At 42.1% G+C, this 25,558-nt stretch overlaps 1 protein-coding gene across 1 annotated transcript in view; it reads left to right on the forward strand.

Annotated features, from left to right (window-relative positions):
* The window catches only part of prss12 (serine protease 12), a 165,725-nt gene that overhangs the window by 17,530 nt on the left and 122,637 nt on the right, over positions 1-25,558 (forward strand). Inside the window, exons 3-4 of the mRNA XM_063043572.1 lie at positions 16,084-16,262; positions 17,584-17,734. Coding sequence (XP_062899642.1) covers positions 16,084-16,262; positions 17,584-17,734 — 330 coding nt within the window. The remainder of the gene's footprint in view (positions 1-16,083; positions 16,263-17,583; positions 17,735-25,558) is intronic.

Here is a 25,558-nt window from a genome sequence, read left to right on the forward strand (position 1 = left end):
ATAACTTTAATTATATGTATGCAGTTACGGTGAAGGATAGATGTCAAAGTATAGAAAACATGATTTACTCTATCATAATTAAAATGATTTTTAAAACATTTGTGATGTAGAAACTACCACTGAAATTTTATGGTTAAGAATATTTTCTTATCCATAAATGTTTAGGGATCGCTTGCAGGATGTTAGGGATAAATTTGTCCCAGTGAGGAAGATAAAGAATGGTAGGGTGAAGGAACCATGGGTGACAAGTGAGGTGAAGAATCTAGTCAGGTGGAAGAAGGCAGCATACATAAGGTTTAGGAAGCAAGGATCAGATGGGTCTATTGAGGAATATAGGGTAGCAATAAAGGAGCTTAAGACGGGGCTGAGGAGAGCAAGAAGGGGGCATGAGAAGGCCTTGACAAGTAGGGTAAAGGAAAACCCCAAGGCATTCTTCAATGATGTGAAGAACAAAAGGATGACAGGAGTGAAGATAGGACCGATTAGAGATAAAGGTGGGAAGATGTACCTGGAGGCTGTGGAAGTGAGCAAGGTCCTCAATGAATACTTCTCTTCGGTATTCTCCAATGAGAGGGAACTTGATGACGGTGAGGACAATATGAGTGAGGTTGATGTTCTGGAGCATGTTGATATTAAGGGAGAGGAGGTGTTGGAGTTGTTAAAATACATTAGGATGGATAAGTCCCTGGGGCCTGATGGAATATTCCCCAGGCTGCAGAGGGTCGTGGTGGAGGGAGTACATTTGGATTGGAGGGTTGTGACTAGTGGGGTCCCACAAGGATTGGTTCTGGGACCTCTACTTTTCGTGATTTTTATTCACAACCTGGATGTGGGGGTAGAAGGGTGGGTTCGCAAGTCTGCAGATGACACAAAGGTTAGTGGTGTTGTGGATAGTATAGAGGATTGTCGAAGATTGCAGAGAGACATTGATAGGATGCAGAAGTGGGCTGAGAAGTGGCAGATGGAGTTCAACCCGGAGAAGTGTGAGGTGGTACACTTTGGAAGGACAAACTCCAAGACAGAGCACAAAGTAAAAGGCAGGATACTTGGTAGTGTGGAGGAGCAGAGGGATCTGGGGGTACATGCCCACAGATCCCTGAAAGTTGCCTCACAGGTAGATAGGGTAGTTAAGAAAGCTTATGGAGTGTTAGCTTTCATAAGTCAAGGGATAGAGTTTAAGAGTCATGGGGTAATGATGCAGCTCTGTAAAACTCTGGTTAGGCCACACTTGGAATACTGTGTCCAGTTCTAGTCGCCTCATTATAGGAAGCATTGATGTGGAAGCATTGGAAAGGATACAGAGGAGATTTACCAGGATGCTGCCTGGTTTAGAGAGTATGCATTATGACCAGAGATTAAGGGAGCTAGGGCTTTACTCTCTGGAGAGAAGGAGGATGAGAGGAGACATGATAGAGGTATACAAGATATTAAAAGGAATAGATAGAGTGGATAGCCAGTGCCTCTTCCCCAGGGCACCACTGCTCAATACAGGAGGACATAGCTTTAAGGTAGGGGGTGGGAAGTTCAAGGGGGATATTAGAGGAAGGTTTTTTACTCAGAGAGTGGTTGGTGTGTGGAATGCACTGCCTGAGTCAGTGGTGGAGGCAGATACACTTGTGAAATTTAAGAGACTGCTGGACAGGTATATGGAGGAATTTATCGTGGGGGTTATATGGGAGGCAGAGTTTAAGGGTCAGCACAACATTGTGGGCCGAAGGGCGTGTACTGTGCTGTACTGTTCTATGTTCTATGTTCTCTGTTCTAAAGTTTTCAAAATCCTGAAAAGCCAGATGCAATGATTTTTTTTTCCCGTCTGCCCACTGATAATGTGGGTAATTGATTTGCATGCTATAACTAGGAGGAAGCATAATGAAAAATATTATTCCACATGTAGTATAAAACATTTTTGTTTAAGATTCAGAGCTTTTGCTTACGGTTAGGATTAGAAATATAGCAATTTATTATTTGCCAATCACACACCAAAGATTGCCATTGACAGCAGGCAGCAAAGTTAATGGCGCATAGAACATAGAGCAGCTGGCCCTTTGGCCCATGATTTGTGCCAAACTAGTAATTAAACACTTCACTAAATTCATTCCTTCTGCCTACACAATGTCCAAATCCTTCCATTCCCTGCACATTCATGTGACTATCTGAGACCCAAGGTACATAATATGAAAACATGGTTAACATTTATGTTTTATGTTTCAATATAATTTAAAAACTTCAATTCTAATTATAAGGTGATAATTTAGGACCCATTCCTCTTTGGAAATTGAAATGCTAAAGTGTGAAGTGACCAGAGAGATTTTTAAAAATAATTTAAGAACATCTTTATCTGGTTTCCAACTGAAACATCATCTTCTTGCATCCCTTGAAATAAAAGCTTTGGAAATCAAGGCATAACAATGTGATAAATGAAAACAAACATTATTCATTAAAAGGCAAAAAACATGAAGAATTGATCAAATTCTTGACATCTGCTATTAAATTGGTTTAAGACCTATCAAGGAACTGTGGATATCACACTGAGCAGAAATCACATTGATCCGAGTCAACAACCTGAACAAAATACCTGACCGGATGTCCAACACAATTAGCACCGGTGAACAGTCTCTTGCTTCTCTATCAGCAGAGAAGCACAGCTAGTTTGCTGAGATGACCAGGAGATCCAGGAGTTCATTAACTGCAAACTTTTCTTGGATTGGAGGGTCCACCGTGCCTCAAAGGAAAAGGAGCCGCTTCACAGGTACTTGAAAGCCAAGGCTACCAAAAAATCTGTGACCTAATGAACAGATATTGGAAGGAAAGTAGACTGATGGTTCAGTAACGCTGATAACTGGGGCATGCACAACTTCTTCAACATCGCCAAGGCTATCTATAGGAGTTCATCAGCATAGAAACAGGTCCTGATGAAGGGTGTCAACCGGAAACGTCAACTGTTTATTCCCATCCATAGATGCTGCTTGACCTGCTGAGCTCCTCTAGCATATTATGGCTAACTTATCCATGTGATCAAGATGCCTATCTGAGGTAGTCCCATTTGCCCCTTGTCCCTCAAAACATTTTTTATTGATGGTCAATAAAAATACAGAGGAAGTCGGCTCCACCAAAAAATAAAGTACTTCTGAAGTGTGAATCTGCCCTTGATCCGAGTGCCTACAAGAAAGCTCTGAGTTCAGTCTCTTCACCATTCCAAATGAATGGACCAGCACTTTTTCTTTCTGCCCTTCTTTCATGACCTCTGCCAAAGGCTGGCTTGCATCAGCACTTTTGTCTTTCAGCCATTGTAGTCAGGCGAGTCGATCATCCACATTCATCATAGTACAACAACTCCTCATACTCTGCCACTAACGCTGTTGCTCTATTGAAAGTAACTGGGCAAAGTGTTTCTCTGGGAGCTTGGTTTCTCTTTGAGGTGTGACGAGAATACACATAAATTAAGATGTTTGCTGGCCTGGGATAGCACCAGTGGCATCAGCAGTTGGTCTGTCACCTGTCCTCAGGGGAGGGAGAGATAAGGAACAATGAGCAGCATTTGGAGATGTTAATGAAGGAGCCATCAGTCTGGGTATTGTCAAGATCGGCTCCCCCTTTGAACCCTGAACTGTTTGAAGTGATGGACAGGTGATACCCCAGCAGGGGGATAAAAAGGGACAGGTTCGCTAAGGCAGGACACACGACACCCGAGGTAACGAGACCCTGGAAGCGGTGCGCCTCTCACAAGTCGGTGGAAAGTATCGGGCCATAAACGCACAGGGTGGGAAGGTACGATCAGCGGGAACTCGGTGTGTGTCCACCCTCGCTTGGGTGCCAGGTTCACTGCAGAGGATCGACAGCATCTGGAGGAGGGGTCACAGTCGGTGACCTCAGGTGACATCACAAAGGACCCGCCTGAAAGCTGCTTGTGAGCAATATCGCCAGTCTGTGTGTGGAAGCCGTTCTGAATGATCAGTCGTTCCCGTTCTCTCTCTCCCTCCCCCCACGTTGTCCATCGCCATGGCAACAATTACTGCGAACTGAACTAAATTGAACTGGACTTTTGTGTTACTTTGAAATTGGTCATTTACCCCTAGACAACGATAGAGCTTGATTGATCCTGTTATCTTAATTCTGTGCACATGTGTTTATCATTGCTGAACTGTTGCATTTATTATCCTTTCGATTACTGTGTTGCTTGTTTCTTTAATAAAACTTTCTTAGTTCTAGTAATCCAGACTCCAGCTGAGTGATCCATTTCTGCTAGTTTGGCAACCCAGTTACGGGGTACGTAACATAAGTGGGGTTCTCGTCTGCGATTTTGAACGCTAAATTTGGGACGGAGTAAATTGATTGGGTCAAAATTCCCGAAAGAAAGAAAAGACAAACAGCAGAAATGGAGGCTGAGGAATTTATAAAGGCGCCGACCTTGGAGGCATTAGAGGGTGCCAGGAAATCGGAATTGGTAGCTGTGGCCAAACGGTTGAATCTTGCTAAGGGGAAGTCGACAATGAGGAGAGAGGAGATACACAGAGCTATCGTAGAGCACTATGTATCTAAAGGTGTGTTTCCCCAAGGCGAGCTGGAGGTGGTGTCTATTGAAAAACCTGCTGGAGACGCGGTACAGGTGCAGCTCAAAAAACTGAGACTCGAGCACGAGTTCCGGGTATGGCAGTTGGAGCAGGAAGAGAAAGAGAGGGACAGACAGTTGGAGAGAGAAGAGAAAGAGAGAGAGAGACAGTTGCAGCGAGAGGAGAAACAGAGGGAAAGGGAATTCGAATTGGAGAAGTTAAAGTTAAGGGCAGAGCAGGGGCCCGTGCCGAACCAAGGTGGAGGGTTCCGGGCAACCCAGGAGGTTAGGCTGGTTCCCCCATTTGACGATACCGACGTGGATCGGTACTTTCTCCACTTCGAAAAAGTGGCTATAAGTCAGGACTGGCCGAGGGATTAGTGGGTTGTTTTACTTTAGAGTGTACTGAAAGGGAAAGCCCAAGAAGCTTACTCCGCTTTGTCCGCAGAAGATGCCCAGAGGTATGAGGTGGTGAAAGAGGCCATCCTCAGGATTTATGAGTTGGTCCCGGAGGCATACCGGCAGAGGTTCCAGAATGCGAGGAAGCACGTATTTGGGGTTTGCCCGTGAGATGCAGACATATTGTGAGCATTGGTGCGCCTCGAAGGGGGTAGAGGGGGATTATGACAGACTGCTGCAGCTGATCCTGATTGAACAGTTTAAAGGTTGTGTCCCTGAGGGTATGAGACCCTACCTAGATGAGAAGGAGGCAGCCACGTTAGCCGCAACTGCTAAGTTAGCGGATGAGTATGCGTTGACGCATAAAATGAAGTTTGCCCCGAGTAAAGGCTACCAGAAGGGTAGTCAGGACGGCGGGGAGAGTCCGCCGGAAGAGTCAGAAAGTAAGCCGGGGACTAGTGAGAAGGATAAGGTAGACCGGGAGCAGTCTGGCAGGAAGTCTCCTGGGGTCGTCTGTTATAATTGCAGGAAAGTCGGACACTTTGCGTCCAGGTGCTTTGCCCCAAAGAAGGAGACGGGAAAAGGGAAGACAGCAATTTTGACTGGCTGTATCGAGCTGTTAAGCGAACCGCTAGGGAAGGACAGGTCTGCCAAAGTTCAGGAAGGGCGCGAGACATTTATCTCGGCCGGATTGGTGTCAGTGAAGGAGGGGTTAAAACCAGTTCCAGTGCGGATCTGGAGAGACACGGGAGCGTGTCAGTCACTAATACTGAAGAGTGTATTAGAGTTTAGCTCAGAGACCCGGACTGGGGAGGTCAAGGTCAAAGGTGTTGGGGAAGGGACAGAGTCAGTCCCTTTGCACCAGATACACATACCAAGCAACCTGGTCTCTGGACTAGTCACGATCGGGGTGAGGTCCGAATTACCGATGAAAGGCGTGGAAGTCTTGCTCGGTAATGACCTCGCCGGGGGAATCGTGTTCCCAGTCGTGAGATTGACAGGTCAGCCTGCCAGCATTGAGGCCGCGCCTATGGACTCACAGGTTCATCATGGGGCTGCAGTAGTGAATTTAGCTGCGGTGGTAAATTTAGCTGAAACGTTTCTGCCAACCTTGTACAAGAAGGGGGTAGAAAATGAAAAGAAGGAGTGTAGTGAGACAAGAGGTAGTGAGGGAGCTGGGACAGACGTAGCGGTAGCCAGGAAAGAATTTGTGCAGACGCGGGAGCGAGACGAGGGGCTGATGGTTTCGGCAGAGACAGCTCTCTCTAACACAGACTTGACAAGGGAACTAGTAGGCTATTGTGTGGGGGAGGAAGTGCTAAGGAAGCAAGGGAGACCAAGTACCGTGCCCACAGATGAGAGGTGGGGGGTGGTGCAAAACAGTTATGGGGATGAGATTTTTAACCTGGCCCACGAGGTACCCCCCGGTGGACATTTTGCGGTGCTGGAGGAAACAGTTGGTGGAATCATGAAAGAGGTTTACCGGCTGCCCAGGGGGGAGGATGTTATTGATTATGGCCGATGCGAACTGAGACGGTCACAGGCTTTTGATATGCTAACAAACCTAGTCGGGGTTAGCGTGGAAATCAGTGAAGCTAGGGGCCCCCTGATAAGAGAAAAAAACCATTTTGAAAAGATTAGTATGGTATCGATCAGATGGGAGAAGGCTATTGTTTTGGCCAGGTCTACTGATAAGGTCTCTCCCTTAATCCCCGAACAAAGTGACTCTTTAGGAGAAGTAATTAAACAACTCGCACCCGTGTGTTTGATTGTCCCGAGGCGATGCAAAGAACTGGGACGTTGGGTAGTGTCTGTTACAATAGGTCAGCCTAGTAAACAACATTCATATGGAATGAGGAATTCAGTGACTAAAGGGCTGATGAACACAAAGGTGTGTATTGGCAATTTAATACGGCTGTCTGAAGCCAGCTTGATAGTGAACCTTGAAAAAAATGAGTTCGGCCACACAAAGGTCACTTACCTGGGAATTGTGGTGACACAGGGGCAGCTGGCAGCGATGCAAGCTACAGTGCAGGCTATCGCTGACCTCCCAACCCCGACAGACAAGAGGGCCCTCAGAAGGCTCTTGGAGAAGGTGGGGTACTGTAGGAAGTTTTGCAATAACTCTGCGGTCACTACCCCTCCCCCTCCTACTAAGCCCTTGCGAGAGAAAACTAAGTCGGAATGGGACGACCCTTGTTATTGTGGTCCGGGACAAAACCAAATGAAAGGTTACATTGATCACAATTCATCAGTGTTTTTGGCCACTATGAAGTTTGCTGAGTTGGAGCCTGGTCTAAGGGATTATTAATAACACATGTAAAAGGCACGGAAAATGTGATTGCTGACTGTCTGTCAAGGTGCTGACAACTTCAAACTCGCTGTATTAGCCAAATAGCTGATAAAGATGTATATTTGTGTGTATCAAATAATGTACTCATGTTTGTAATTTTTACCTCGGTAAAAATCCTTAAAGCGGGGAAGTGTGACGAGAATACACGTAAATTAAGATGTTTGCTGGCCTGGGCTAGCACCAGTGGCATCAGCAGTTGGTCTGTCACCTGTCCTCAGGGGAGGGAGAGATAAGGAACAATGAAGCAGCATTTGGAGATGTTAATGAAGGAGCCATCAGTCTGGGTATTGTCAAGATTGGTTCCCCCTTTGAACCCTGAACTGTTTGAAGTGATGGACAGGCGATACCCCAGCAGGGGGATAAAAAGGGATAGGTTCGCTAAGGCAAGACACACGACACCCGAGGTAACGAGACCCTGGAAGCGGTGCGCCTCTCACAAGTCGGTGGGAAGTACCGGGCCATAAACGCATAGGGTGGGAAGGTACGATCAGCGGGAACCCAGTGTGTGTCCACCCTCGCTTGGGTGCCGGGTTCACTGCAGAGGATCGACTGCATCTGGAGGAGGGGTCACAGTCGGTGACCTCAGGTGACATCACAAAGGACTCGCCCGAAAGCTGCTTGTGAGCCATATCGCAGGTCTGTGTGTGGAAGCCGTTTCGAATGATCATTCGTTCTTATTCTCTCTCCTTCCCCCCACATTGTCCATCGCCATGGCAACAATTACTGTGAACTGAACTAAATTGAACTGGACTTTGTGTCACTTTGAAATTGGTCATTTACCCCTGGACAACGATAGAGCTTGATTGATCCTGTTATCTTAATTCTGTGCACATGTGTGTTTATCATTGCTGAACTGTTGCATTTATTATCCTTTCGATTACTGTGTTGCTTGTTTCTTTAATAAAACTTTCTTAGTTCTAGTAATCCAGACTCCAACTGAGTGATCCATTTCTGCAGGTTTGGCAACCCAGTTACGGGGTACGTAACAGACCAAAAGAATCTGGTTGCTTCTCTATTTAGTGCAAGCATCCCCTTGCCACCGTGTTGGGATTGGGTCATTGAGGACAACAAGGAGTAGCCAGAGATCCTACCTCAAGGCAGCACCTAGCCTGGAATAAACATTGACTGTTTACTCTTTTCCCTAAATGCTGCCCGGCCTGTTGAGTTCCTCCAGCATTTTGTGTGTGTTGCTTTAGATTTCCAGTATCTCCAGATGTTCTCGTGTCTAGAATTTGTAATGACTTGTGTTTCACCACAGCTGCTGCCTATTAATCTTAGCTTGTGAGTTTAAAGTTTAAAACAAAACTGTTAACTTTAGTGATGATTTATCTTTCTGTTTTTTCAGACAACGTAATATTTTCATATACTGTACAGATTGAGCACCCCTTATCCAAAAATCCAAAATATGAAAATCTCCAAAATCCAGAATTTTTATGAGCACTGATATGATGACACAATTGGAAAACTGCGCAAGGTGCTGGGAAGGCTCCCAGGTGATGCATAGGTCTCTGCGCACCACAGACAGTTCATAGAAGTAACTTCACATACACTGAGTGGAGTAACCTGTTTGTGTCAATTTGTTTTCAGCAATCATCGTGCACCACTCACTGTAATTACCATGTGTTTTACGCTTATTCTCTGTGCTGTGAAGATGTTGTTGAAAATGTCAGAAAATGCAGTTATCCCAATGGGTAATAGTGAAAAGAAAAAAGAGGAATCCTTTATGTTTATATATAGCACAGAATGTCAAGTTACTGGAAAAACTTGACAGCTGTGTAAGTGTGAAGCATCTGAGAGAGGAATGTCATGTCAGAATGACCAACATCTATAATCTGAAGAAACAGAAGGACAAACTTCTTCTTCTTCTTGTGCCTTGCGCGTTACACGCTTGGGCGATCATGGATCCCCACATTGAATTATCCCTCACAGTGTCAGTGATATCTCACACACTTAGATCTGTTAGTTCTTTCACAATGTCCATATTTTCTTCTTTGCCTTCCTCTTCCGCATTTCCCAGGCATACAGCCTTGTAATGTAAGGCATTCTATTTCTCCCTTTCTGATGACATGGCCCAGGGATTTAAGTTTCCTCTCATTTAATGTTCTCATTAAAGATCTTTTAGTATGGCCCCTTTCAGTACTGTTTCATTAGTTACCCTATCTCTATATGATATTTTCAGCATTCTTCTAAGAAACCACATTTCTGTTGCTTTTAAGTTTCTTTGGAGGTCTGGTGTCCATGTTTCGGAAGCATACAGCAGGATTGACTAGATGTAACATTTTAGTAGCCTAACCCTAATTGTCATAGAACTGTGTCTGTTGGTGAAAATGGGTTTCGTTGTTTGGAAGTTGGTTTTGGCAATGGCAATTCTTTTTATTTCTACTTTACTTCTAGCATCTTGTGATATAAGGCGACCAAGGTAATCAAAGCTGGTCTTTTGTTCAATCCCTTGGCTACTGATGTACAATTGGCAGCTGGGAGTATTTGCTATTACTGTACATTTGTTTTTTTTTACAGTTGATGGTTAGACCAAAATCTATACTTGTTTGTACTACTTTGTCTGGGAGGATTTGTAGGACAAACTGTTAGAGTTTAATGCTGAAAGTAATGAGTCGAGGTTAATGGGAAATAGAAAACCATTGCATTTTCTTCCCAAGGAGTTTACGAAGATTCAGCATGACATCTAAAACTTTGACAAACTTCTATAGATGTGTAGTGGAGAGTATATCGACTGGCATAGAAACACCAATGCCCTTGAACGGAAAATCCTACAGAAAAAATATAAATACAACCCAGTCTACCACGGGTACAGGCTTCTCCACCATTGAGCATATCTACACGAAACACTGTCACAGGAAAGCAACATGCATTATCAGGGACACCACCCAGGAAAAGCTCTCTCCTTGCTGCTGCCATGAGGAAGAAGGTGCAGGGGCCTCAGGACTCTCAGCACCAGGTTCAGGAACAGTTATTGTCCCTCAACCATCGGGCACTTGAACCAAAAGGGATAACTTCACTCAACTTCACCTGCCCCATCATTGAAATGTTCCCATAACCTATGGACTCACTTTTTCTTCATCTCATGTTCTCAATATTTATTGCTTATTTATTATTATTATTATTTATTTTCTTTTGTGTTTGTTGTATTTTGCACACTGGTTAAATGCTCAAGTTGGTGTGGTCTTTCACTGATTCTGTTATTGTTATTATTCTATAGATTTATTGAGTACGCCCACAAGAAAATAAATCTCAGGGTTGTAAATGGTGACATATACAGTATATACCTTGTTAATGAATTTGCTATGAACTTCGAACTTTAAAAATGTTGACCATTTTTGTTTTCATTACATTTATCTGTAATTAAATTCAGTCTTTTGTTCTTATACCTTGTATAAACCTAAAAAAAGTAAAATACAAATACAGTGCACGGTAACCTTTTAATCAAAGTATGGCGGAGGCTGACAGCCTGCCATAGTTTGTTGTTCAACAGCTAATTCAAGTATCCTGCCGACGCTTTTGTTGCGCTGCAAACATTATCTTTTTATTATATTAATAGTATGTAATTTTTTTTACTGTTAAGTACAAATGTGTGATGAGCAAGTGAAAGAATAAGATTGCTTACCGGTAGCACATAAACTTAGAATCAGGAAAATTGGCGATGTCCTCCTGGACAGCTAAGGTATTGATAGCCCATCTTTCAATGGTTTGATGTACACAACATACTATTTTTTCTGGACAAAATTATTAAAACTGTTACGTAAAACTATCTTCAGAGTTTATATATAAGCTTTGTATGTAATATAAATGGTTTTTGTGTTTAGACCTGCTATCTCCAAGCTATCTCATTATATAGATGCAAATATTCCAAAATCCGAAATCCGAAACACTTCTGGCTCCAAGCGTTTTGGATAAGGGATGCTCAACCTATGTTCTTATTTATTCTTGTTTAATCATTTTCACATTTCATTGGTTCTACAGATCTAATTGTAATTTAAAGTTATTAAAAGTAGAAAATGGTCAATAGATCAGGCAGTGCCTGTGAAGAGAGAAAAAGGAAAATATTCCATGTTGCTTCATCAGTAAATTAAAGTTGTGTGTTGGATGCTGTATTTGCTTCATCATCCTTTGCAAGCATATGGGATTCTATTGTATGTTGTTGGTTCTAACACCAAGGTTTAATCAAAATATAAGGTTCAAGAAATGCATTAAGCATCTGAAGCATTTCAGGCTTTTCTGAAAGAACAAATTCTGTTACCAAAAATAAGTATACTTAGGGCAGATTTTGGAATTTTGTGTATGGTGCAAAAACTGACTTGCTTTCTGAAAAAAAAGAGATCTGCCTGCTGGTGATCTCTGTTTTTGGCCTAACTGGTTGCGGGGTCTAGGCAGAAAATCTCTCCAGGTGCACATTAAGTGTGCCCATGCAGTTCAGATGCCCAGCTTCTCCAGGATTCCAGGGGCACTGGAATGTTAGATCTATTCACGAGTTGTGGGCGAGAGTGGGAGAGGTGAATGAGTATACTATGGTATAGAAAAAATGCGTCATCAGATGGTGCAAGCTTTTGGAAGAGTAGACAAGAATGTCCATGTTATTCGGTGTATATATTCACACGTCCATACCTTAATGCCACAATCTACCCATTCGATAATGACTATAGGGTCCAGTCCTCTGCATGATCCCACTTACTAGCAACGGAGGAGCTGAAGGCAGTGCAGACAGGTCCAAAGACTTAACCTGTTCTTTAACAGATTTGACATTGTGGCCCCTGCCCATCCCCCACATGAGCCATCTGTTGTCGGCCCCCAATTAACAAACATTCCACTCTCCCCTCCTACCCCTCCTCACAGTCCCCCACCCTGCTCTCATGACTATACCCCTTCCCCACACGAAACCACCATAGTGGGCTTCACAGCTGAACAGGTGAGAAGACAGCTGAAACATCTCAACCCAAGCAAGGCTGCAGGACTGGATGGTGTCAGTACCAGGGTGCACAAAGCCTGTGCCCCTCAGCTATGTTAAGTACTTTGCCATGTCTTCAACCTGAGCCTGAGGCTCCGGAGGGTTCCTATGCTGTGGACGACATCCTGCCTCGTCCCTGTGCCGAAGGCGCCGCACCCCAGCGGCCTCAATGACTACAGACCAGTGGCATTTACCTCCCACATCATGAAGACCCTAAAGAGACTTGTTCTGGAGCTGCTCCAACCTATGGTCAGGACACACTTAGATCCCCTCCAGTTCACCTACCAGCCCCGACTAGGAGTTGAGGATGCCATCGTCTACCTGCTGAACCGTGTCTACGCCCACCTGGACAAGCCAGCGAGCTCCAGTGCGTTCAACACCATCCGCTCTGCTCTGCTGGGGAAGAAGCTGACAGCGATGCAGGTGGATGCTTTCCTGGTGTCATGGATTCTTGATTACCTGACTGGCAGACCACAGTACGTGTGCTTGCAACACTGTGTGTCCGACAGAGTGATCAGCAGCACTGGCGCTCCACAGGAGACTGTCCTGTCTCCCTTTCTCTTCACCATTTACACCTCGGACTTCAACTACTGCACAGAATCTTGTCATCTTCAGAAGTTTTCGGATGACTCTGCCATAGTTGGATGCATCAGCAAGGGAGATGAAGCTGAGTACATGGCTACGGTAGGAAACTTTGTCACATGGTGTGAGCAGAATTATCTGCAGCTTAATGTGAAAAAGACTAAGGAGCTGGTGGTAGACCTGAGGAGAGCTAAGGTACCGGTGACCCCTGTTTCCATCCAGGGGGTCAGTGTGGACATGGTGGAGGATTACAAATACCTGGGGATACGAATTGACAATAAACTGGACTGGTCAAAGAACACTGAGGCTGTCTACAAGAAGGGTCAGAGCCGTCTCTATTTCCCGAGGAGACTGAGGTCCTTTAACATCTGCTGGACGATGCTGAGGATGTTCTACGAGTCTGTGGTGGCCAGTGTTATCATGTTTGCTGTTGTGTGCTGGGGCAGCAGGCTGAGGGTAGCAGACACCAACAGAATCAACAAACACATTCGTAAGGCCAGTGATGTTGTGGGGATGGAACTGGACTCTCTCATGGTGGTGTCTGAAAAGAGGATGCTGTCCAAGTTGCATGCCATCTTGGACAATGTCTCCCATCCACTACATAATGTATTGGTTGGGCACAGGAGTACATTCAGCCAGAGACTCATTCCACCGAGATGCAACACAGAGCGTCATAGGAAGTCATTCCTGCCTGTGGCCATCAAACTTTACAACTCCTCCCTTGGAGAGTCAGACACCCTGAGCCAATAGGCTGGTCCTGGACTTATTTCCTGGCATAATTTACATATTACTATTTAACTATTTATGGTTTTATTGCTATTTAATTATTTATGGTGGAACTGCAACGAAAACCAATTTCCCCTGGGATCAATAAAGTATGACTATGACTATGACTATTTTTCATGCCCTTGTAAGAAAGACAACAAATTTCACATCAGATATGACAGTGATAATGAACCTGATTCTGATTCTGATTGAAGTGAGTGATGGGTCCAGTTTCTTTTGTTGGGCTGATTGGTGCATCAGTTCCTCTTACATTCTTCCTATAATGGGGTGACCCAAACTGCATACAATGCTCCAAGCTGACTGATGTTTTATATAGCTGCAGCCTGATTCCCCTACTTTTATACTCAACATCCCGATATGACTTCCTTACCAGCTTAAACATTTTTGTAGCCAATTTCAGGGAACTATGGACTGAACCTCAAGATCCCCCGGTACCTTAATGCTCTTAAGGGATCTACCATTAAGTATCTTCTTTCTCCTTTCATTTGACATTCCAAACTGTAATACCTCACTTTTTCTGGGATTGAAAATCATCTGCCACTTCTCTGCCCATATCGGTAACTGATCTACTGTATATCAGCTGTATTGCTTGATGGTTCTTTACACTGTCCGCAACTCCACAATCTTGGTTTCAGCTGCAAACATATAAATCTACCAAGCTACATTTTCATTCAAATAATTGATATATGTGATCAGAAACAACAGAGGGCCCTGCTCCAATCACTAGTTACAGACCTCCAGCTGGAATAAAAGTCAGTTCTACATTCAGTCTTGCAGGTCACCCTAGATCCCATACATCTTTATCTTCTGAATCAACCTACATACAGTACCATGAGGAAACTTGTCAAATGGATAACTAAAGCCCATGTAGATAATGTCCACTGCTTTACACTAATGTAGCTCCTTTGATACCTCTTTAAAAGCTCTATCAAGTTTGTAAGGCATGACCTGTCCTGCTTAAAGCCATGCTGCCTGACCTTATGTAGGCCATTCCTTTCCAAATAGACATAAATCCTAACACTTAGTGTCCTTTCCAGTAGCTTCCCTACCACTGCCTATAGTTACCGGAATTATCCTAATTTCATTTCTTAAATAAAAGGCATAATAATTACTAATCTTCAGTCCTCTGGAATCTTGCCTTTTCCTTGTGAGGGCAGAAAGATCCTCGTCAAAGCACCAGAAATCTCCTTACTTGCTTCTTTCAATATTCTGGGATATATAACGTTAGGTTCTTGGGACTTATGAACCTTAATGCTTTTCAGAAGACCCAACAATATCTTCTTCTTAATCTCAAAATATCCCAGCATGCCCTTTTCTAATTCCATTATACTCCAACCTTTCTGCTCAGTAAATACCAACATAAGTGCTCATTTAGTACTGCAGCCACTTGCTCTGATTCCTTAGTCATCCTCTTTTTCTTAATTCAAGTAGAAAGTGCTTTTGGGATTATCCTTGATCCTGCTCACCAAGGATATTTCCTGGCCCCTTTTGGCCTTCCTAATTGCCTGGTTGAGCACTTTTCCACTATCTTTATCTTTGAAGGAAATTATTTTATTTGTAGTAAAGGACACAGATGAATGATAAAGATTGAAATAAAGGACACAATTAAATTATAAAGATTCATCTTTGGAAGTGACATGAAAGACATACTCTTGGTTTTCATAATGTTATAAAATAATCCTTGAATGTATTGATCTTTCTACTTTAAGAGATTTTTTAAAAATTCCAGCATTTTAAATGACATTAGAAAAGCGGACAATACTTAGAAAATGTGGCATTTTGGAACTAAAGTGAAATGAATAATTAATTATCTGTCAGATTTTTGGAGGATAAATATGAATAAGCATTGGACCACAAGTCTTTGTTCATATTTCGAGTTTCTTGATGGAACATTTTATTAGGGAAGCGTCAATTTAAATGTTAAATAATTACCAGACAGCACAACAGAGGAGAAAGAGCTTTTGTTTAAACTTTCTAATTCTTAATAACTTACACTGATCTAATCATTGTAACATAAAAGGGATCCATAACACGAGATGAAATAACTTAGAATATTTTTCCAAATAGATAGGTTATGGGCTGAGTGCCGGTCAGTGAGATTAGGTGAGAGTAGCGTTCAGCACGGACTAGAAGGGCTGAGATGGCCTGTTTCCGTGCTGTAATTGTTACGTGGTTATATATGGTTATAAAAGCGTATTGCAACTCCACTGCTTTTGACGGCAAGGTATATTTGACCTGTGATGACTAAGCCTGTCAGGGCCTTCTCATAGCAAATGAACCATGGAATTTGGGAACAATGCTCCAAAGTTTATTGAGTTAGACAGTTTGAAAATTGTGTGTAAATTCAGACTCCTTACTAAAGCCACGCTGATAGTATGCACTAATCTATTTAGGTGATGTTATTTGAATGGTTGTTCACATGTCAATAACTTTGTATCTTTTTATTCTATTCAGTCAAATTGGCAAAGCCAGTCAGATCATTCTTTCTGGCCTGGCAATGGCTCCCATTCACTGGAGTAACATCGAGTGCCGGGGTGATGAACACAGTATATTTGAGTGTGCAAAGGAGACCAGGCAGCATGGAAACTGCTTCTACAGACGGGTGGCTGTGGCTACTTGTTACCCTCCCAAAGGTAAGCAAGTACGGTATTTGTGAGCTCATTCAATGAGCCGTTCCAATACATTTTCAGAAAAATACCACCCTGTGCTCTAATACTTAAGTGATCAAAATATAGGCAAGGTCAAAATGATCTCTGCAACTGCTGAGAATTAGAACACATTTCCACTACAGTGGATTCAGGTTAATTGGGCCATTAGATAATTGCACCAGCCACTTATTTGGGGCAACACTTAAAGTTGTCCCAAGCTAAATTAAAACTAGTCAAAAAGATTACCAGGATTCCGTTTGTTTATTTGGAACACGATGCTGCTTAATTGGTACAGGAGACTGTTGCCGAACAGTTTCTAGCCAGAGACAGTCATGTGCACTTGTGTGGTTTTTAGAAGCTAACTGTGCTTAGAGTGAACAGTTTTTAAATAGTGTCAGTTGCATGTGTTTGTGATTTTTGCCACTAATAGTTCGCAAGAAATAAGCAGTAAGACGACTTAAAACTGTTTTACTCACTGCAGTTTTGAACATTCAGGCTGGGAAATGGCTGGGTGTGAAAATGAAATGATTTCACTACTTGAACAAGTTAGGCCCTATGAAGAATTTGAAGGTATCGACAATCATCTTGAATGTTACAATGAAAATGAAGATTTGGAGGACGCAGTGGTCGATAGCATTGCACGAAGGCAGTCCATCATCTGCATTAGGTGTATGTGCTGATTTTGTTCTTTTTGTACACTGGATGAATTCCTCCATTGATAACTATTAGGAACTAATACACAGTTTTGTAGACTTGTAGTACTATTGGTAATATTCTAATTTATCCTGTATTTCATTTACATGCGTAATTTTTTCACTCAGTTAAATGGTAGTTACTGGTAGTCCTTTTTATACCTTTTTAACAATTTCCATGAAACTTCGGCTAATTAAAGCAGCAGCATAACTAGGACAAAATGGACTAATCTGGATGTGTCGCAGTTAATCAGAATCCACTGTATATCCAATCAAATTACTAAGCATTTTCCCCTGAACAGTAAGAATCTGCTCTGCTCACCCACTTTACAATTTAACGTTAATTTAGCTTTCGTAAGCACCAGGCTGACTTCAGCTACCAAATAAATGAAAACCTAATGAAAAATCTTTGAAAAACTAAGCTTCGTGCATCTATGGACTTCACAGTGGGAAAATTAATTCATTTACATAGTACAGACAGTTAAACTATGTTAAAGTACCTCACACCAATTTGTTTGCCTGTGAAGGTAAATCTCAGAAACAGAAAGATTCTTCTTTATTTATAAATGATAATAAATAATTTATTAACAAAACATCTTTTGGTTTAACTTTAGCAACCGTATTTTTTCCAATCCGACTGGTTGGTGGCAGCTCCGAATATGAAGGCCGGGTGGAAGTCTATCGTTCTGGGCAATGGGGAACTGTGTGTGATGACCACTGGGATGAGGCAGATGCTGAAGTTGTCTGCAGACAATTGGGCATAAGGTTGGTGTGATTTCACTGCTGTAATTAGATTATGATTAAAGGTGAAAGGATGATTCAGTTCAAAGTCACTGGACAACTCTGCATTAATACCCTGATTTGCATTTCCTATTGACTTAGAAGTACTAGAAGCACCTGATGAAAGGCAATGATGGCACATGACCTTAAAAGGCGGGTATGACAGCAGAGCAGAGATGTCTGAAGTTTCTGGGAATAGCTCTCAAGTCGCAGGATAGGTATACCCCACACAGGAAGAAGTTTTCAAATGGCAGGAGTAGGCAACAGTGGCTGACAAGGGAAGTTAAAGGCTACATAAAAGCCAAGGAAAGGACATATAAGGTAGAAAAAGTGAGTGGGAAGTTTTTAAAATCCAACAAAAGGCAACTGAAAAAAGCTATAAGAAGAGAAAAGATGAAATATGAGGTCTGACTTGCCAATAATATAAAGCAGGATACCAGAAGTATTTTCAGTTATAGAAAGAGTAAAAGGAAGGTGAGAGTTGATATTGGACCACTGGAAAATGATGCTGGTGAGGTAGTAATGGGGGACAAAAAATGGCAGATAAACTGGAATTTAGAAGAATGTGGAGGGATCTCATTGAAACCTACTGAATGTTGAAAAGACTAGATAGGGTGGAGGTGGGGGGGATGTTTTCTATGGTGGGGGTATCCAGAACTAGAGGGCACAACTTCGCAATTGAGGGACAAACCTTTAGAACAGAGATAAGGAGGACTTTTTTCAGCCAGACACTAGTAATTCTGTGGAATGCTCTGCCACAGACTGCGGTGGAGGCCAAGTCTGTGGGTATGTTTAAGGCTGAAGTTGATCCAGGATCAGGCATGATGAAATGGCAGAGCAGACTCGATGGGCTGAATGGCTTAATTTTGCTCCTCCGTCCAATGGTCTTATGGTCTTGTATGTTTTGTACACAATACTGAAGTAATATAGTACAACCCTTTAATGGGATATGTACCTTGCTATCAACTCCAACAATTAATATGCACCTATCAAAGGCGCCATGGTGGTATAGTAGTTAGCACAACATTATTACAGCTCAGAGTGTCAGAATTCAGAGTTCAATTCCTGTGCCGTCTGTAAGGAACTTGTATGTTCTCCCTGTGAACGCGTGGGTTTCCTCCGGTTGCTCCATTTCCTCCCATAGTTCAAAGACGTACCAGTTAGTAGATGAATTGGTCATTGTAAATTTTCCTGGTGATTAGGCTGGTGTTAAAGTAGATGGGTTGCTGGGCGGCGCAGCTCGCTGGGAAGGAAGAGCTTGTTCCATACTGTATCTCTTAAATACATACACACAGTACGTGTAGAAATAAATAATTGACCCTAGGAAAATGGCATTGACTTCTTGAACTGCTGCAGTTTTTGTGATGAAAGTAATCCAAGATTGGTTTGTAAGGTCTTCTGGAAAATTGAATAGTGAGGAAGGAGTGATCATTTATTTCATAGCAGGAAGTAAATTGAATTCTACAGATCCCATATTACCCGATGTAATGTATACACTTCTCTGAAATTTCTTCTTTCCAGCACTTTTTTGTTTAATCAAAAGTCCAAAGGATGCAGTAATTAATTTCACGAGCTCCACTGAGTAACTTCCCATCACCTTTTAGAATGAAGTAACAAAATAAAAGTAACATCCTTACTTTCTTCTCTACTTAATGCAATGGACAGTATATACAATTGGCTACTGCTCACCCTCCACTATCACTAACCATTGAAGTCAGTTCTTTATTTTCCAGTTTTGAACATATTACAAAAACAGCTGGGGTCGTAACTTAGTTGGTTCAGTAGGTTTTTTTGCAATACTTGCTTCCTGAGAATGGTAATTTTTTTACTGAGCAAAAGAGGGTGAAAGATGTTGAGGCCAGCCTTACTAGAGGAGAAAAGGTAATTTCCTGGCTTTCACTGAAGTGGGAGGAGTGAGAAACCACTACAGCAAGCAAAGTTAGAAGCAAAACGATGAATGGGAGGAGCATTCCTGGCCTTCCTTTTTCCTTCAGATTGATGGCTGGGCATTCCAAAGACATGAGCACACAGGAAAACATGGATTTGTCCGACTGAAAGTACAACTTCTCTTCTTCTGTGTCCTGCTGCTGTATCAATACCTTGTCCATTCATGGTGAGAACTGTACCAAGGTTTCTCTGAACATTTATTCCACCTCCCGTATAATTGCAATTTTTACACATAACAGGAATCCCCAAAATCCAGGCTAGTGTCACAAGCACCCATAGCAATATTATAGGTTCTAGCATTGAAGTTAATTTCCATCATGAACTACAAGATCTTTCATTGGAAGAATGCCTGGGTCAACTAGTGGATCAATGTGTGTATGCTTCCCAGACAGAGAGCAGGCTGCTTTAATTATACGGCTGCAATGCAAAATGAAGATTAGTTTGTGTGTGACTCTAAACTGGCCTGCACAGTTTATAACTTTTGACATCTCTGTCATAGCATGAATCGAAGGAGCAATATATAAAAAATGCTGGAGGAACTCAGCAGGTCAGGCAGCATCCATGGAAGTGAATGTTTCGGGGCAAGACCTTTTGTCGGAACTGAAAAGGAAGGGGGAGGATGCCAGAATAACAAGGCAGGGGAGGGAAGGAGGATAGCTAGAAGGTGATAGGCGAAACCAGGTGAGGAGGAAAGGTAAAGGGCTGGAGAAGAAGAAATCTGATAAGAAAGGAGAGTGGACCATAAGAGAAAGAGAAAGTGGAGGGGCAACAGGGGGAGGTGATAGGCAGACGAGAAGAGGTAGCGGCCAGAGTAGGGAATAGAAGAAGAGGGAAGGGGGACAGAATGGGAACCAGAATTAGAAGTTTGGCCACTGGGAAGTTCTGCTTTTGGCGGGTGGAGTCGAGGTGTTCGACGAAGCAGTCTCCCGGTTTATGTTGGGGTCTCACCAATGTAGAAGAGGCTACATCGGATTCATCAGACTCAATAGATGATCCAACAGATTTGCAGATGAAGTGTTGCCTCACCTGGAAGGGCTGTTTAGGGCCCTGACTGGAGGTGATGGAGGAGGTGACTAGGCAGGTGTAGCACTTTGGCTGCTTAAATGCCAAGAGGAAGATTAGTGGAGAGGGACAAATGGACAAGGGAATCATGGAGGGAGTGATCCTTGTGGAAAACAGAGAGTGGGGGAAGTTACGTTTTGTGGTAGGATCCCTTTGGAGATGGCAGAAGTCATGGAGGATGATGTGTTGGATGCAGAGGTAGGTAAGGACAAGGGTAACTATCACTGTAAAGGCAGTGGGAAGATGAAGTGAGCACAGACGTCTGGGAAACGGAGGAGATATGGGTTAAGGCAGCATCAAACCTAAGGAACAGTTTTTAGGATTAAGATTAGTTTAATTTGGCACATGTACATTGAAACATACAGTAAAATGCATCACATCAAATCAACGAGGACTGTGCTGGGCAACCTTCATGTGTCACCATGTTTCCAGTGCCTAAATAGCAGCCCACAAATCAGTAACCCTAACCATACATTGTTGGAATGTGGGAGGACACCAGAGCACCTGGACAAAACTCACAAGATCACAAGGAGAGCGTACAGACTTCTTACAGACGGTGGCAGGAATTGAACCCCAATCTTACAGCTGGCCACAATAAAGCATTGTGCTAATCACTACGGTACCGTTCCATGTAGCAATGTACAGCTGGATGGAAGTGCATCCAATAACTCTGACCTTCAAAGTTCTCAAGGTTGTTACTTTTGCACCTCCGTCTCAAATTTCCCTGTCAATGAACCTAATAATGGAACAGGCAGTACAGCTATACAAGGACATGCAAGGTGAACATATGAAGACTCTGCATTATTTCATCAGACAATCATAATCATGTTCATAAAATAATAAAATACTTCATTACGTGTGAGCCAATTACACTTTCCCCATTCCTCTGCCAACTCAATTACTATGCATGCTCTTTAGGAGGGGTGATTGATAAGTTCGTGGCCTAAGGTAGAAGGAGTCAATTTTAGAAAACCTAGCACATTTATTTTTCCTACATTTACACCCTTAGTCCAGCAGTCATAGAGCATACAGATCCCTTCTTTGTAGAGGTCGGTGTCTTGGACCTCCAGAAAGTGGTCCACAGCAAGGGTGATTGATATGTTTGTGGCCTAAGGTAGGAGGAGATGAGTTATTAACGTCAAACTTTCTGCGTTTTCATTCAGAGTTGAACTGCATGTGCACGTAACAAGAGCTGTATAACTCATCCCCTTCTACCTAAGGCCAGGAACTTATCAATCACCTCTGCTGTGGACCACCTGGAGGTCCAAGACGCTCTCGTCACAAGCACGTGAAGTTCCACTTTCATGGATTCTTCAGCTTATGTTCTTGATATTTATTACAAACTGATGTTTTATTATTATGTCTTTTTTCTTCTGTATTTGCACAGCTGTTGTCTTTCGCACACACTGGTTGTCCACTCTGTTGAGTGCGGTCTTTCTGTTATGGTTGTTGGATTTATTGAGTACGCCTCCAAAAATTAAATCTCAGGGTTGTATATGGTGACATATATATACTTTGAAAACACTCCACAACAAATTTTTTTAAAAGTGTTGCTTCCTCAGAAATCTTTTTGGTTATGATAGACTGTTTGAAGCTGAACAAAAATATAATTTCAGACTACTTGTATCATGTAGGAGTTTGGAGAAACAAGAAATTAACTTTTATTGAATATAATGAGTTTAATTGCATAACCGTGCTGAAGCTTTGCAATAGTTCAACTCAGCTAAAAATGTTTTGTTGATAATTTTCATTTGTACTCTGTGTCTGAGGCTTCTTGCTTAAGTGCCCGACAATAATCAGCAGCACTGATGGATTCCAGTTGCCCTGATACTGTTTCTCCATGACTGCAATGTCCTGGTGAAACCTTTCACCGTGCTTAACACTGACAGCACCAAGATTTGCAGGGATTTCTGTTTAAATGGGAATACAGAATGTGAAGCTTTACTAACATGTTGCACTTCATAGTTTTGTATGCTTGAAACATGTTGTCAACCAGCTACACATAGTTTGGCGGTCTATAGTTGCCAAGAAAAATTTTAACAACATCCTTGAATGTCTTCCATGCGATTTTCTCTGGGTACCGCTAGAAATTCTTCAAATTGCCTGTCATTGATGACCTGTTTGATTTGTGGATCAAAAATGCCTTTCTTAATCTTGGCATCGGTTAGTCTGACTTGAATTATTTTGGGTAGGCGGGGGGGGGGGAGGGTTTGGGGTCAATGTTCTTGTTGTGTTTTTGTGCGTGGCAGAATCGATTTGAGGCCTGATGTTCTTACTGAGTTTTTGTGCAGGGGAGAAGGGTTTGGGAGGTTGATGATGGTGTTGCTATTCTTTTGTGTATGTGTGTGTGGGGGTGGGTGGGCTTGCTGTTTCTCTTTGAAAAACTTCCATGGTTTTCTTTCTTTCGTGTCTCTGAGTATACGTACTTTGATAATAAATGAACCTTTGAACCTTTGAATTAAAATAACATGATGAATGATAGGGGAATTTCATGGTGATTTTCATGATCAGCAGCCCAAAATCCATAAGGTACACCCAAAAGTATTCAGGAAGCAAAATCTTTGATGTCCAGATAATAAATTTACATTGAACTTTGAATTTACTTTCAACTTTGAAATAACCAGACATTACAACAGTGGTATGCAGATGCACATTTCTGAATGCACAACATGTTGAACCTCGGGTTCAGTAGCGAAAGACCACTAACATTCACAGGCATACACTCGGTCACTTTATTAGGTTCAAGAGGTACCTAATATCAAAGCCACTGAGTATTTGTTTATTTTACTTTGCCTTTTTAGCATAAATAGATGAAAAATTAGCGGTATAGAAGCAAACCAGTTTGCTATTTCATAATTTCTGCACCAAGCACTAGCTAAAGCATTCATTCATTTTATGCTTTCAGAAAAGAACTGAAAAGTGCAACTCTTTTGCATTGCTTAAACCTCACTTGCACAGTGTTTTTTGATGGTAATAGTCAATTCTTTATATCTTGTTCTCTTTGGTTCCTTCAGCTTTCTTTGCTGTTCCATAGGTTGTGCTAGAAGTTTTGTTATGATACAGTTTATTTACTTTTATTATCAGGAAAGGAACCATGACATTCTGTAATAAATCTGTTGATTTTCTAGTTTGTTTATTTTATTCAGGTGGAACATAAATAGCAAGGATGCAAAAAGATTTTGAAATATATGCTGATGAAAAGAAGCAACAAAAAGTGATTGGGTGAGACTAGAACTATAGGTCATATGTTAAGGGCGAAAGGTGAAATAGTTAAAGGAGCCTGAGGGGAACTTCATCACTCAGGATGGTGTAAGTAAAGAACGAGCCGCCAGTGGAAGTTGTAGATGCGAGTTTGATTTCAACGTTTAAGAGAAACTTGCATAAGTACTGTACATGGGTAGGAAGGGTATGAAGGCCTATGTTCTGTGTGTGAGTTGATGGGACTAGGCAGAATAAAGGTTTGGCATGGGCTGAAAGGCCTGTTTCTGTGATGTAATCCTCTGTGACTCTAAAAGCAAGAGATAAGAGATCACCCCTTCCAAAGTTGCACTGTCTTATCCTCTTAGATTTTGGGCACAGTTTGAATTGATTTTCTGTAATTAGTTTTATAAGCTGTACCCTAAAATTTATATTTTGAGTTTGGCTATGTTAGATTTGCATCATTACCTTAACCAGTAACGGACTGGCCGGACAGAGTAGAGGCACACCAGTGTTACAGCCCACATTACTAGATAATGTGTAGTATGGAGTCCAAATCAGGAAAAGAATTTCAAATATTCAACCTATTAACTTTTCAAATACAATCAGCTTATTTTTTCACTAGAAATGAATAATGGTTTTGAGAATGGATGCCCTTTGTATTAGAACAGAACATTTTTTCCCGTTGTACACAGTATGCCTGGTAATTATTCAAAATGCAGACATTCAGAAGATGATATATTATCACATCTGTGCTGCCTATGTATAGTCTGATGTCTAAGATCTGATATCTGAACTGTCACCGGCATTACATAACCTTAACTCTTTCACTACCATTTTCTTTTCCACTTACAGTTGGTTCACTTTCTAAAGAACATTTCAGCCAGCCATTCATGTAATGTCCAGAGAAATATTTATGTTCTTAGAAGAAACTTTAAGAAACCAAATACACCACAGATAATTAGGTTTACTATTCAGTGGGAGGTGAAGCCAAAGCCCCAACTTTGGAACTTGCCTCTCTAAATCTCTCTCCCTTTCTACATTTTTCACCTTTTTAGGTATTCTCTCTCTTCGACTAAGCCTTTCTTAATCTAATATCTCTTTATTTGATGTCAAAAAATGCTCCAGTATGGCATCTTGTAATGATTTGTATACATATATTGTGGCTATTATTAGATGGAGGTGCACTGATACCAAAGTGCCTAGAATGGTCTTGTTACACTTTTCCCACTGGAGATATAACCCCCGTTATTTCTTAATGTGGAAGGCAAATTCGTTACAGATGGCAGAGTTACATTTCATAGACAGATTCCTAACTGTAATTGCAAATAATATCACTCCTGCTTACAGAGTCTCAGCACCAAGTGGAAAAACCAATAATACTTGTTAAGATTGTCCATGACTGGCTTCAAAATACAGAAAACTGTTTTTCAGTGGATTATGTTAAGGGCAGGATAATTGCTGTTCCTCATTCTTCCATTTAAAAAAAAACACCTCAAATTTGGTCTTCTTTGCCTTCTGACTAGTCACACTCCTCCAAGTGCATCCCAGTGACAGTTCAAACAGCCCTATTCATGTCTTTAATAATTCTCTACCATCTTC

Source organism: Mobula hypostoma, chromosome 3, assembly GCF_963921235.1.
Source record: "Mobula hypostoma chromosome 3, sMobHyp1.1, whole genome shotgun sequence".
NCBI lineage: Eukaryota > Metazoa > Chordata > Chondrichthyes > Myliobatiformes > Myliobatidae > Mobula > Mobula hypostoma.